This window comes from Lactuca saligna, chromosome 3 (genome assembly GCF_052625555.1).
Source record: "Lactuca saligna cultivar CGN05327 chromosome 3, ASM5262555v1, whole genome shotgun sequence".
Classification (NCBI taxonomy): domain Eukaryota; kingdom Viridiplantae; phylum Streptophyta; class Magnoliopsida; order Asterales; family Asteraceae; genus Lactuca; species Lactuca saligna.
The window spans coordinates 116,588,871-116,604,632 of record NC_136419.1 but is presented as its reverse complement, the minus strand read 5'-3'; the positions used below and the strand labels follow the sequence as shown (position 1 = coordinate 116,604,632).

General features: G+C 31.3%; 1 protein-coding gene across 1 annotated transcript; it reads left to right on the top strand.

Annotated features, from left to right (window-relative positions):
- Positions 1-14,788: 14,788 nt before the first annotated feature.
- On the top strand, positions 14,789-15,534 carry LOC145037164 (uncharacterized). The gene has a single exon (XM_078985757.1). The coding sequence runs from the start codon at positions 14,874-14,876 to the stop codon at positions 15,420-15,422; it is 549 nt and encodes a 182-aa protein (XP_078841883.1). The 5' UTR covers positions 14,789-14,873; the 3' UTR covers positions 15,423-15,534.
- Positions 15,535-15,762: the final 228 nt, after the last annotated feature.

Sequence of the window (15,762 nt, the reverse complement as noted above, 5' to 3'; positions counted from 1 at the left end):
ATCTCGTAGATCCAATCCATAATCTTAACCAACTTTGGGTTTCCTGAGAGACTTGGTGGTTTCGCACCCAAGAAATTCTTGTACATTCGCCCATCCTTGTCATTTCTCCTTTCCGGGCCATCCCTTCGTTCACCTTGAGTCCCTACTTGACTTACTTGGCGGCTGTAGTTCCCTTCTTCCGATTGCTCGGGAATCAGTTCGGGTTGCTCAATGGGCATAGTAGGTTCGTCCCTATTCAACATCTGCCTCATTTCTTCCCTTTGTTCAGCTAACATAGCACGAACCATGGCTTGTACTCCATCCATGGTGATTGGCTCAGTTACATATTCTACTACAACAGGTATTTGCTGAATTATCGGGGGTTGATTCCTACTCCAATTTGCATTCCCAGCTCCACTGTGGGTTCTTGCCATTTTGATCTATACACCGATTAAGGTAAATCCAGACCTTAATTTAGGATTGAAGTTTAAATCATCCTTATCACTCTGAAATGTTTATATGCTAGTTCTAATATCGTATTCGTACGTTTAGAATCCTAAACACATAAGGTTTCCAGATCCGGTCGGCAACAGACCATAGATCCAATCAAAATATAGCAATCAGCATAACAAATCATTTAGCACGTAAAAGCGATTTAGGCAGCATTCCTAAAATAAGCTAGTGCTTGTATCTATTCAGGTGTATTACCTAAATCTATTAGACACACTCCTCACAATCATCACTTAGCATTCTAAGTTTAAGTCTATAAATTTCCTACAAATTCCTAGTTTGCTTAAACTAATGCTCTGATACCAACTGTGACATCCCCATTTTCACGGCCAGAAAAGACCGATTTTTGTTTATGCTTTATAAAAATCAGAGTACCTCTTTTAATAAAAATGTTGCGGAATTTGTTCCCAGTAAAACATGATAAATACGTTATCAAAGCATTTCTGAAGAAAAAGTATTTTTAGTTCATTTTAAAACATTTGGGATGTCATCGTCAATACAGAAACATAAGCATAAACAGAACTTACATTTATTTACACTAGTGATCTACATCTCTTTAATCTCTCAGTGTAATGTGACTTCATCTCAACACCTGTAATATAAATAAACTGAGTGGGTCAGGTTGGGAAACTTGGTGAGTACATAAGGTTTTCAACCCACAATAATATAATTATTATATTTAAACAATCAAACAATCGAACCAATTATCAATCCCCATTATCTTCTTTACTCTTCTGGATCTATCCTAAGAGTCATATATCCCGCATTTGTTCATTCTGAAGTCCTTTGCTTCCAGAGTTATAGGACTTGAACTAAATCCATAGTTGCCAATGCTCGTTCGTAAAACACTAATTCCATAGTTGTTGGGTACTAAATCCATAGCTACCAGTGTTTATCTAATAGGTACTAAGTCCATAGCTACCAATTCCTACCATGTACTAAGTCCATAACTACCAGTATTTATCCAATAGGCACTAATTCCATAGCTGCCGATGTTATTTGTTAGGCAGTAAGTTTATAGCTGTCAATGTTTACTCAAATCATCTTTTATCTCTCATCATTCATCTACCCATCTCATACCCAACATACTTGTATATTTAAAATACGTATACAATTCAAATCATTTAAAACATGTATAAAAAAACATTCATCCAGTATAGACAACAAGTATTCAGATAATATGTACACATAACACGTAGCTTATATAAAATACTTCATATCTATGTGTAAGATGAAAGTAACTATGCACTCACCTGAGAAGGTGGTGAGTCGGTACTCGGACAACGCTTCGTTTACTTTAAAATAATTTCCTTCGACGAAACCTAGTATTATTACCACTAGAATTTAGTGTAATAGTTACCGTGACTAATTATTATTATTATTATTATTATTATTATTAATTATTATTATTATTATTAGTAGTAGTATTATTAACTATATATATTAAAGCCATGGAGGAAAAGAACAATATTCTTTTCTATTTCTGATTTTTGCCACATATTTTCTACATTTTATGACTTTTGCCACATCTTTTCTACATTTTAGTGTTGAAACTTCTCATCTTCATAATTTGACCACTTTATTTTACTTATTTGTAATTTTGCCACTAAAGTTTCAACAAACTTTACATTTTTATAATTTTGCCACTTTATTTGTACTTCTTTATATTTTTGCCACTAAACTTTCACTTTTACTTCTTTACAACAATTTTTTCTTTATTCTTTATCATTTTCGTCTAACGTATTCTTCTATCATTTTTTTTTAGTCTTTGGAATTTCCGTCAAACATATTCTTCTACCTTTCATTTTTTTTTTCTAAAAAGAATGACCCGTGCAAAGCACGGACCTTTTCCTAGTTATTATTATTATATAAGTGTTTAAACAATACTTTCCAACCACTATGTACAGATAGGGGCCAGACATAAAACAACGGAGGGCAGGACCATTTTGGCGTATAGCACTTCTGAAATCCGACAACCCTATGCGGCCCTTTAAACTAGATTTCCCCTACCGCGAGTAGTTAAAAAGATATTATAATGGTACTTATATAAGTCATAATAATAGCTCAAATATTTATTATAAATTTATAATAACAATACTAATTTTAAATATAAACTATATTTAACATAGGGTAAGCATACTTACTTACAAGGGATTTTAGCTAGGAGTCGGGCTCTACAAGGGTAGAACTTCGTCGCTGAATTTTTCTAAGAAAGATTCGTGCAACGCTTCAGCGCTCACCTTACTATACTAAAACTACAAAAAGAGAAGTCGAATCATGAGGGACCGAAATGCTCGGGGGATAAGGAGAGACAGACTCTTGAATCAAGAGAATGATGCAAGAAATGTGAGAGCCCAAGACTCTTATTTATACTAATTAAATTTTCAAAAAACTACCCTCCATAATTACTTAATGACATTTTAGTTATATAAACAACTAAACACCAATTTATAATACTATTTTAAATAGATTTAATGATATTTGTATTAAAATAATATCAAAAGAACTCAACATTAGTCTTATAATGATCGTATCGACGATACCTTTCTAATGATATATACATATGTATATATATGTATACATATATATGATTTATACTTTATTTTAATACGTAAATATACTATTATAATTTGTAACTCGTTCATACGAACTCCATTTTTGACATTATTTACATCCACGCGTAGGTGAAGACGTACTTTACAACTTTCTTTTAGACTTCGTCAGCTAATTTTGACTTTATTTTTAAAGTTATATTTTTAACAGGCTGGGACAAGATCGGTCCGTTAAAATCTCATAACTTCTTCATCCGATGTCCATTTTCGTTTGTCTTTTTATCATTACGCTACTAATAACGAGATCTTCGATTCTCGTTTAGGTTGTGTCGGCTAAAAACCGCTCGATCTAATATTCGAATTTTGGGCTGTACACTGCTAATCTGAAACTTCGAAAAATCATAACTTCCTCATACGAAGTCAGATTTTGGCGTTCTTTTTATGGACGCTTTCGGTTTAACGTATTCTACGACTTTCGTTTAGATCGCTAAGGCTAAATCTTGCTCTATCGTAAATTCACTGTTTACGTTTCCCGGTATCGTGCCGGTTCCGTCGCGAAAGTTCGACGGGTCATAACTTCTTCGTTATAACTCGGATTTCGGCGGTCTTTATATGTACGGAAACCTTGTAACATATACTACAACTTGGTTAAGAATATTTATTCTAAATAATATTTTGCCGAAAAGTCATTTTCGATACTTAGTGCCTCTAAATTGACTAGCCCAGATCTACGAGCATTACATCATACCCCTTATTTTCAGTTTTCACTATGTTTTGGGGGAGAATACAATTTGTTTATTTTAGATCTATGTGTGTATGCATGACTTTGTGTGTTTTTCATGATATATGTGTGATTATGTGTTATAAACTCCATGAACTTGAAAGTATGTTAAAATATGATGATATTGTAGAACATAACATCCATTGTAAACTTATTATGTAAAGAAAGGTTTTAAAATACTTCAAAGTTGCTTAAAACTAAGAAAATTACATAAAAGGGTCAAAAATGAAAAAATAATAAAAAATAAGGTATTTATATGAAACTCATGGTTTTAAGGGATCATAAAGGATTATTTTAGATAAATATGAATCCATATGGTACTTGTGATTTTAAAAGGATTGAAAGTATAAATTTTCACAAATGGACCTCATTTTTGGGCTTTAACGGTTTTTGGGCCAAAATTATAAATGTTTGGAGTTTTGTGGCTTTAGTGTCATTTTCAACAAAGTTGTGCCAAAAATGTAAATTTTTGATAAGAATAACTGAAAATATAAATTTATTAAAATTTGGGCCAAAAAGATAAATTTATTTATAAATGGACCGAGAATACACATTTTCATAAAACTAAACCAAAAATGATATTTTTGACATAAGTGAGTTTAAAATGTTATTTTTACTAAAACTAACCTTAAATGCAAACTTGGGCCTTAAAGGACCTAAAATGTCATTTTTATAAAAAAAAATGTAGCATAATTGTAAATTTTCGGTTTTTAAGACAAAATATAACCTTTTACAAAAAGAATGGCTTTTTATGTCATTTTGGTAAACAACGAAGCTTAAATAACCCACGGATCAATTACATCATTTATATTTTTGTTGGGCCTGGAATATAATTTATATGCTTAGTGGGCCTTAGTTGTCCACTTACATATTTATTGTGCCTGCAATATACATTTTGTGTTTATTCGCGTAAATTCGATTAAGGATCTAGTGAGACATTTCGTTTGACACCAAATGAGTGTGCAAACGTAGCTTCTAGTTATAACCAGCATCTCCCGAAGAGAGAGTGAGAGTTTGTGTATAAATCTATACGGGGTGACACCGCATACCTGAGCTGTGGGTACTGTTAAACACACCTAAAATTTGGGTCAAAACCACCTGACAAATTAAAGTCAGAAACCACTGCTTTATCTTTGAAACCCCAATTGACAAGACTTTATTACTTTTATATATTTTTTTATATTTTTTAATTAACTTAATAATCACTGTATTTTTGGTTTAACCCTTTTACCCCATATAGTTTAAATATACTTTTAATTTATATACTTCTCTATTTTAAAAAAATTACTTTCAATCCTTATTAATATATTATTAATATATTGATATTTCAACTTTTTCATTCAGGTATACACACGAATTTAAATATTTTCAGTTTATATCATTCTCTATTTAAAAGATAATAACTCTCCCACCTTGCCATTTTGTATTATGCAAAACTAATAACTATATTTATATTTATGGTCCTTTAACTTATCATACATTTACAATAAATACCCTATATTTATTTTAGTGTTGTCTAAACGAACGATCAAATCAAAATAAGGTAGTTATATTTACATTTATGGTTCTTTAACTTATCCTACATTTACTATAAATACCCTATCTTTATTTTAGTGATGTCCAAACGAATACCACTATCTTTATTTTAGTGATGTCCAAACGAATACCACTACGATCAAATCAAAATAATATAGCTATATTTACATTTATGGTCCTTTAACTTACCCTATATTTACAATAAATACCCTATCTTTATTTTAGTGTTGTCCAAACGAATACCACTACAATCAAATCAAAATAATATAGCTATATTTACATTTATTTTAGTGTTGTCCAAACGAATACCACTCCAACTAATCAGATCTTTTGCGTAGCATTTGTCTACATGCATAAGGAAACAGAATCCAACTACACTTGGGCACTAGAGTGTTTAAAATCAACAATAGATAGTTGCATGTTTCCACATGTAATTGTCACAGATAGAGACTTGGGTTGCATGAACGCATGCAATAATGTATTTCCATAAGCTAAAGGATTACTTAGTAGATGGCATATCAATACAAGCATTAAGAGAAAATACAAACGTTTTTAGTGCATCGTCGTTGTTGGACCTCCTTTTATTAAGGTTGGAAAAAATTAGTTGAATCTGAAAGTGAGGAAGCATACAATTTTAATCTCTTACAAGTCGAAAACATTCTGGTGGACAATAAAGGTATTTATTTAACATATCTATTAGATTTTTTAGTGTGTGTATATATATATATATATATATATATATATATATATATATATATATATATATATATATGTATTATGTTTCAGAAGTTATTACTTGAAGAAAACGTGGTTGACACAATATAAAGAAAAGTTTGTATCGTTTTGGACCGATGTATTTCTCCATTTTGGGTATTACACAACCAATAGAGTGAAGAGTCAGCATGTCAAAGTAAAATTATACTTGGACTCATCACAATCAGATTTAGCGACGGTATTACCAAGAATTCATGATGTTGTTCAGTCACAAGACTATGCTATCAAAGCAAGTTTAGGACAGAGCATGATTATTGCACGACATAATATCCTACTGTTGAGTACACAAACAAGACCTACTGTTCTACCCACTCAAGATCCAACGACTCAATATCCTCGTAGACATAGTTTTGTGACGTCTATGTTAGATTATAATGGGTCTAATCAGTTTGATATAAATCAGTAACCAGAGACGCACAATACATTTTCGTTTCAACAACCTTCAACATTTTATTCAAATTCCCTTATGAGTGAAATTCCAAATGAATTTCATCCATACATTACAAACATTGAAGATGTGGAGGGAGATGGAAATTGTGGATTTTGGGCAATAGTTGTCTCCCTCGGGCATAGTCAAAATTATTGGCATAAATCCACTCAGAATTACACAACGAATTATTAGAAAAATGGGGATGATTGCAATGATTTTTCAGGATGATATAAACAACGTACATCACTCGTTGAGTTTCACTGGATTGGGTTCTGCACAAAGTGAATATTAGTTGATTATGCTGGATATTGGAATCCTCATTGCTAATAAGTATGGTATAATAGTCTATTTTTTTAGACAAACAAGGTTCGTCAACATGTTTTCCACTTTGGCATAGCCCGCAAGACATCTCACATCATAGATCTATTGTTATCGCCTTCGTTTATAATGGTCATTACGTAAAAGTTGATTTACAAGAATCACATCCAATGCCTACAGTTTTGATACTTTGGCGTCACTACATATCTGAATGTGCCGTTGGATGGGAAATATTGTATAATGCTCGACTTAATGCATATATTCCACCAAATGCACCACGTAATAATTGTAATATTCATGTAGTTGATGTCCCTGATAATTAATAAAATTAAAATATGACAGTGTTTAACAAAACAATGGTAATTGAAAATGATAATTTTATTTATTATAGTTGTGAGAAAATATTATATTATATTTTTTATTGTTCGTTTAATTGTTGGTAATCGTTATTTTTTATTGTTCGAAACGTAAACAAACCCGAATTTAAACCGAAAAGTTTATAAAAAACCATGTAATTTAAAAAATATAACGAAAGAAAATGTTAATCACCTTGAACTATACCCACAAATATATAAAAATAAACTCGTAAAAATATTTTTTTTTAGGTTAACAAATAAAAATTTTAAAAAAATAAAAAAATTATATATCTTGACAAATATATATATATATATATATATATATATATATATATATATATATATATAATTTGAAAAAATAAAAAAAATTATATGAAATTTATACAAACTTTATTAAAATAAAAAAACAAATAAAATTGTTATATAATAATAATAATAATAATAATAATAATAATAATAATAATAATTTGTTAAAAGAAAATAAAAAAGAAAGAATAAGTTAATGTATTTATATGAAACAAGGACTAAAAGTGTAATATTTATAAAACATGCCACCTATTAATTTTTAAATTAGGGAACAAAACTGAAATCAAAACAAAACACAAGGATCATTTCTGTATTTTATTCAAAACAATAACATTCCGGTAATCTCATTTACTATCATTACTTTTTAACATTTTTTAAATTAAATTTACTCTTCATGGTTTTAAAAAGGTGGTTTTTACTTTCTTTTGGGTGTATTTAAAATCCCTCCTAAGCTGTTCGCTACAGTTAGATTATGCTAGTCTAGAGTGAAAACCCTTACCTTAAACAAGTCGGCGTCTAATAGACGTCATGATAGGCGAAATTGTCATTATCAAGTATGGTCACTTAGAGGAATTAACACCATTATAGAATTTACGGGAAACAACTTTTTATGGATAACACGGTAACCTACACATACTGGTACTCAACCTCGGGTGTTGAGATTCCAACATTTTTATAGACGGGCAACATCGGGGTGCATGGGGTCATTCTCTTTACATTCTCATAAACATTAACACACATGCATTAATACAATATCAGACACAAACATTTCAAACCGTTTTTCAGAAAATATCGGATTTTCTAGTGTTTACAAAGTAATAAAAAACATTGTTAAAAAAACTTGCTTATGAACTCACCAACATTATATATATATATATATATATATATATATATATATATATATATATATATATATATATATATATATTGATGTTTTTAAATTAACTTGTATTCTCAGGAAATCGTGGAGTAGGTTGGTCAGCAAGAATACATGGATATTTTGTCAGCAATGATGGTTGTAATATTACATGTTTGATGATGATGATGTAATGTTTCAATTATATACACTGTGATGATACTACCAGAATGAAGTCACACAAGCCCCCAGGCATTTCCGCCGTCTGGTTTGGGGGTGTGACATGATGACTTCTTTTTCCAATTAACGTAACTAAAAGTACAATATGGATCTTACCCTTGTGAAAAATAATTTTGTTTTGGGTAATTGTTCTTTAAGGATAATAATCAAATCATTAACTACATTTCAATTTTCTACTTTTACAGATGTCTTCAAACAAAAACTCTTATGCTTCAAAATTTTCAATGCTAACACTCATCACAGAGGATAAGGGTAATGGATCTGATTATCTTAACTGCTATCAAAACTTGAAAATCATGCTCAAGAGAAGAAGATCTCTGCCATTGAAGAAGTTATCTATAAGGCTCCTCCAGCTAACGCAATGAGGGTTAGAAAAGACTATCATGAAATATGTATCAATGAGTCTAATGGCATGTATTTAAATAAAGTATTGAAACTAGGAAAGTTACAATTCCAATATATGCTAAAGGCATTAAGGTTGGCACATATCACCTAAGAGATTTGAATTAGTGCAAGTAAGAGTATGTTGAAGATATATCCATAGACAAAACAAGTTGGCAACACCATTAATAATACATATGGCCATCAGGTAACACATAGTGTACAATCTAAAATAATAAGAATAATAGATAAAGGATTAGTTCTTATTCATCAATAATTTGATGGTTTAGTTTGAAACCACAAAAGAGAGGGCCTTGATTTGTAATTAAGCATATTTGAATTATGACAAAATAATTATATATTTAATAGATAATTATTTATGTGAAATATAATTATGCACTAGTTTTATCCTACTAATGTAACTAAATTTCTACATAAAGCAGTGTACATTATTGTAAATAGTATAGCACAAAAGACAAGTATCGAACACAAAGAACGGGATATTCAGCTAATTATTATCTACTATCTAACTAAATTATAAATAAATTTAGAAAAAAAACGTTTTCTCTAGTTTTGCAAGACTAGAAACTTAATTAACTAAGCTAAACTAACAATTAACTCAAGCAAATATCAAACTAAAGCAAGAAACAAAAAGAAACGATTTAAACCAAGTTATTTGAGAGACTTTCGTTTAGCTTTAATTTACTTGCTATTATGGTTGATTTATGGAAGTTCAATGGATTAATGTTTAATTAGTTACCGATTCCTAATATGACCAAGTTAATATTCACTAACTTAATCCGTTAGCAAACAAGTTCATTCATATGGTGATTAGGCAGATAAACTAACAGGCTCACTAGCGTTCGATTCGAGTTAAACTAGACTTATAATAGATTGACAAATTTTGATTAATTGATTCAATTCAATATATGATTGGTCATCATATATTAGCTCCTACACTTATTTACCCACTTTTCTATCTGTAACGCCCGTAGATCCGAGCTAGTCAATTTATAGATAATAGGGGTCGAAAACGACTTTTTGACAAAAGATTATTTAGAATAAATAATCTTAACCAAGTTGTAGAATACATCTCAAGGGTTCCGTACATATAAAGAAAGCCGAAATCCGAGTTATAACGAAGAAGTTATGGCCCGTCGAAGTTTTACGGCAAAACTTGCACGACACCTGAAGATGTAAATAGAGAATTTACGATGGATGACTTGTTATCCTTAGAAATCTAAACAAAATTTGGAGTATACATTAAACCGAGAACGTACACAAAAAAAAAAAAGAACGCCCATATCTGACTTCGTATGAGGAAGTTATGAATTTTCTAAGATTTGGCATATCAGTGCACAACCCGAAACTCGAATTTTAGTTCGAGTGGATTTTGGCCTATGCGACCTAAATGAAAGTTGAAGATCTCATTAATAGGAACTCAAAGACAAAAAGACAGACAAAAACGGAGTCTGTATGTAGAAGTTATGAATTTTACGCAGACATTTAACAATATAATATCATCGTATTGTTAAATTTAAGATCGATCGAGAATTAGCCGACAAAGTCAAAACGAAAGTTGTAAATCTTATTTTTACCTATGCGTGGATATTAAGAACGTCAAAAACATAGCTCGTATGTGAAAGTTGCGGATTTTAGAAGCCGGAAGTGTGTTGTGCGAAAATGGGTGACGTGACATAATCTTGGTCATTGCTTTCTCCCCAAGTCTTGCCACCAGATGGTGACATGTGGCACCAAGTTCAGCTGTATTTCACCATATAAATAGAACCTCTCCCACACTCATTTTCTTCACACATTTCCCATTCTTTCTTCATTTTACTCTCTCTCTCTCTCTCTAGAACCTCTCTCTAGCCCCGAAACCCCCCGAAAAGCCTAGGGAACCTCCCTAGCATGAATCGGAAGCCCCAGAATGCTCGAAGGCTCTGAGAAGAAGAGATTTTCGGCTCGGGAATGCTGCTCCAAGCAAAACCCGGTTTTCTATAAAACGCGTTGTAAGTGAGCTACGCCTACGCTATTTTTAATACAACTTTTATTTAATTATAGTAATGTTATTAGGAACTTATAATAAGTACTTGGGCTATTATTATGGGTTATATAAGTATTTTTTAACGCTTATATAATACTAATCATAGCTAGACTATTAATTAGTCTCGGCGATTAATAGACTAAACTCTAGTGGTAATAATACTAGGTTTTGTCGAAGGAAATTATTTTTAAGAAACGAAACGCTGTCTGAGTTCGGAATCACCACCTTTTCAGGTGAGCATAGTCTCTTTCATCTTACATATAGATATAAAGTATTTTAATATAAATTACATGCTATGTGTGCATATTGTCTGAATACTTGCTGTCTATGTTGGGTGAAAGAATTTTATACACGTTTTAAATGATTTAATATGTATATGTATTTTATAATTATAAAATGTTTTGGGTAAAACATGGGTAGGTGTAATAGTTTTTGTGTGACCCAATAAAGTAATGATAGGCCTCATTATCGATGTTATTGATGATCCAGTCATCTAGCGAAGTATAGATGACGACCACAGATTATTCTAGACAGTCTAGTGGAACGCTAGCAGACTCGCAACCTGTAGGTGTTTATTTGAACTGTGTGCTCACCAGCAGTACTCCATCCCCCATATGGTTTCCTTATTTGAAATGAATTGATGAGGAACCCCCGAAGCATGTGTTGTCACCCCGATGAAAGTCGTTAGACTAGGTCCCTTGTGTTAGATGTTTTAGGGACATAAAGTGAGGATAACTGGAACGGGTAATAAGGTTTGTTTGGTTTGATAAAGTTAATAAACTTATTTATTGTGGGTTGAAAACCCTATATACTCATCAGGTTTATCAACCTGGCCCATTCAGTTTATTTAAATCACAGATGTTGATATGAAGTCACATTACACTGAGAGATTAAGGAGATATAAATCACTAGTGATAATGAATGTAAGTTCGGTTTATGTTTATGTTTCTGTACTGACGATGACATCCCAAATATTTTAAAATGAATAAAAAAATACTTTTCTTCAGAAATACCTTGATAACGTATATATCATGTTTTACTAGGAACAAATATAGCAACATTTTTATTAAAAGAGATACTCTGATTTTTATAAAGCATAAAGAAAAATCGATCTTTTCTGGCCGTGAAAATGGGGATGTCACACTATCTAACCCTAGGTTTTAGTCAAAACTCCAGCCCTATAATTTTTGCAATCCACAAAGATCATAAGATTCAATCTCAATTAAGAAAGATAGTCATGCAAACTTAATTAAACTCAACAATAAATAGATTAAGTAGTTATCACAAGCACGGAAGGTTCTTTAATAAGCTAATTGAACAAATAACCAAATAAACATAATCCTAACCATAAATCAATCCATAAAGTCAAGAAAATCTACACCAAATGAAAGCCATAGGGTTTTAGCCCATGATTTCAGCAACTAAAGTTAGAAAAACGAAATTCATATGCATAGACATGATTAAACTATAATATAAAGTTGTAATTAAGAGTTTTATTTCCTTAATGCTTTCAATTCCCAAGTTATAATCGATGTCTTCACTTGGAAGCTTCAATTCAGATCCTTGGCCATCAAAAATCTTCAATAGCTCCCTACAAAAGTTCTTAATTCGGAGAAGAATGACTCATATTTTATAGATTTCTGAAAAATAGATCACCACAATGTGGTAAGTCCACCATGTCGCGGTCTTCGTAATTATCATGTATTCAACAAGTCTTCGAAGTCAATCGGGAAAGTTCCAAAACACCACGTCATGGGGGTGTCACCACGACGTGGTAAGTGTATTTTTCTTCATTTAAAACTCTTGATTCAAACTCCTATCTTCCAACTTCCAACTTCCTTTTTGCTCCAAGTATGTCTTTTACCCTTTCAACACAATACATAACAAATTAAGTACATTTTGTTTTACAAAGGGTATAAAAGTAATTAAAAATATTAAGATATGATGTATAATTATATGTATATATATACACATATCAATTATATTATTATTCAAATCAGTTTCTCGGTAGTCAAGTAAGATTAGGGTTGACCTATGTAAGACATCCCTTTTAAGCCTTTCTCGAGCTTCTCTCTTGATCAAACTCTTATCCTCCCCTCTCACTCTTGTTTGGATAAGAACATACAAATCCTATTAGGTTTCCAATTTGCTTTTCTTTTTTTTTTTTTTTTTTTTTTTTTTTAAGTAAACACATTGATCTTATTCTCTTGTGGTCGACATCATCAATGAGAGAAAAATGAGATTCTCAAGCTAATGGCATGGTTTGCTAGATTAGAGATGTGAAACGATAGTTGAATTCTACTTTGGATTATCAGTAACATCTAAAACAAGGTTTACAATGCATAATCTCTTATAATGTAATTTATTGTTTGAAATCAGTAATTATGAATCCATGGTGTTATATGATGATCAATGTATTTTTAGCTGCTTTTGTTTTGTGTTTTGGATCATCATATTCCAACAAGGTTTTGCATTCATTGGTAAGCACCTCCTCTCTCTCTCTCTCTCTCTATATATATATATATATATATATATATATATATATATATATATATATATATATATATATATTACCTCTAAGCTCCATATCATGTATTGGTTTTTCTTCTCATGTATTGTTTTTTGGCAAGTCATTAGGGTTGCAAATTTTTTTGAATGAATATTCTTAAGTTCTATCTATTATGGTGGGATAATATTTCCCAATGAATATAAAGATTTTAATAACAACTGGAAAATACCAAGTTCCACTATTTGTATCTTTCTGGAGACGATGACCTTCATCTTTTCTTATTTTAAAAAACCGAATTGAAATAAAATTTGACTGAGATAAAAAATAATAAATCTAAGTTTTTTTTTTTTTATATAGTTACACATCCAAACACACACCACTAAAACAAATAACAAAATAATATTTACAAAACATAACTAAAAAATATATTAGTTATTTTACATAATGACCAAAATGTTAAAAAGAAAAATCGGATTCATTTATTATTATTATTATTATTATTATTATTATTATTATTATTATTATTCTTATTATTATTTTATAAAATATATTTTGACACAATCGATAGAAATGATACAAATCTATTTATTATTAATTATTTATTATTATTATTATTATTATTATTATTATTATTATTATTATTTGCATAATTACATTTTCTCTTTAAATATTCAGAGAAAATCTAAAAGTATCCCAACAATCGATACAAATGTAAAACGTTTTGATGTTTTAAATAATAAATTTTGTGAAACACGTGGTGTCCACTTCCCCAAAAGCATTTTATAATTCGAAATTACCATGTAACAAATTCAAGAAGTTATTTGACAGAAATTAATCTAAAAATCTAAGTTGACGTTACTTATAAACAAACCTTATGTGAAATTCTAAAATGAATATTTTCCATGGTTACCTTCAAATAACATTCCTTGATAATAAAATAATACAAGTATGTTATACTTTTTCTTTAATATATGTCCATATAAGTAAATCCTAAAAAGGAGTAGTGATTTGCGAACCCTTTCAAGTTTCCAAGGTGCTCATAAGTCAACTACCAAACTTTAAGAGGGCTATTCTGAATATAATAATAGTAAAAGGGGTTATTGTGTAAATTATGTCCTTCAGACTTCCAAATTATGACGTGAGCAATGACCGACGATGAGTTTTAATCGCCGACATTCAGAACCTTCTAGTCGTCCCTTTAATCCTCTTCATATAAATCAAGCTTCCAAAATCACAATAACCCTCGATTTTTTCTTAAATTTGCTTCATCTGAAAGCTAATCAAATCAACCCCAGATCATGTCGTCGTCTTCGGAGCAGGATTTTGATCAGTCAATTCGCGATTTCATCACTTCATTTGTCAGAACTGCCGTTGCCGCTGCTCCTCAATCACAAGATCACGACGGAGAAGAAGCAGAAGCAGAAGCGATCGTCTTCACGGTTTACGCTACTCACCCCGGAAGTCTCGTGAAAGACGGGCCATTACCGGCGTCGAAAGCGGCGATAGAAGCCATCCCGACGGTTACAGCGACGGAGGAAGAAGATTGTGCGATATGTTTGACGGATTACAGTGGTGTTGCCGGAGAAGCGAAGGAATTGCCGTGTAGGCATCGGTATCATTCGGATTGTATCATGAAGTGGTTAGGTATCCATGGGTCGTGCCCGGTTTGTAGATACGAGATGCCGGTGGATGAAGAGGAGAAGCGGCGGAGAGACGGTGGTGGTGGTGAGTGGTGGCGTGTGATGATCACCGTGGAGCGTCGGACTCCGCTGAGTGAATCGGGTCGGAATTCTTCGGATTCGGTAGAGGGTAGTGGGTCATCGACAGACTATATGGATATTGATTAGATTTTTATATTTTTTAATTCTTTTTCTCCATTAAGGAATTTTGTACAAAATGCATCAAGTTTGGTTTTTATATAATTCGCTAAAACTGATTAGTTCGATTTTGAATTTTTCATCGTACGTGTTTTTTTATTGTTGAAAGGTTAATTAAGCAATCTCCAAAAAAGATTAGAGCGTAAACTAAAATAATTCTATGGATGATTGTTTTTACAAAAAAATGGATTTGTTATTTTTTCTTTTTTTAACAAGAGAGTTATATTGTGATATTAGATATCTTAGTTCGGTTTTTACCAAATCTTCCACGAGAAAATAAGCGTCTTATATGGGATGGAGTCGTGGAGAC

What these genes read in the sequence shown, in the direction of transcription:
- LOC145037164 (XM_078985757.1), top strand. Translation starts at nt 14,874, where the DNA reads ATGTCGTCGTCTTCGGAGCAGGATTTTGATCAGTCAATTCGCGATTTC.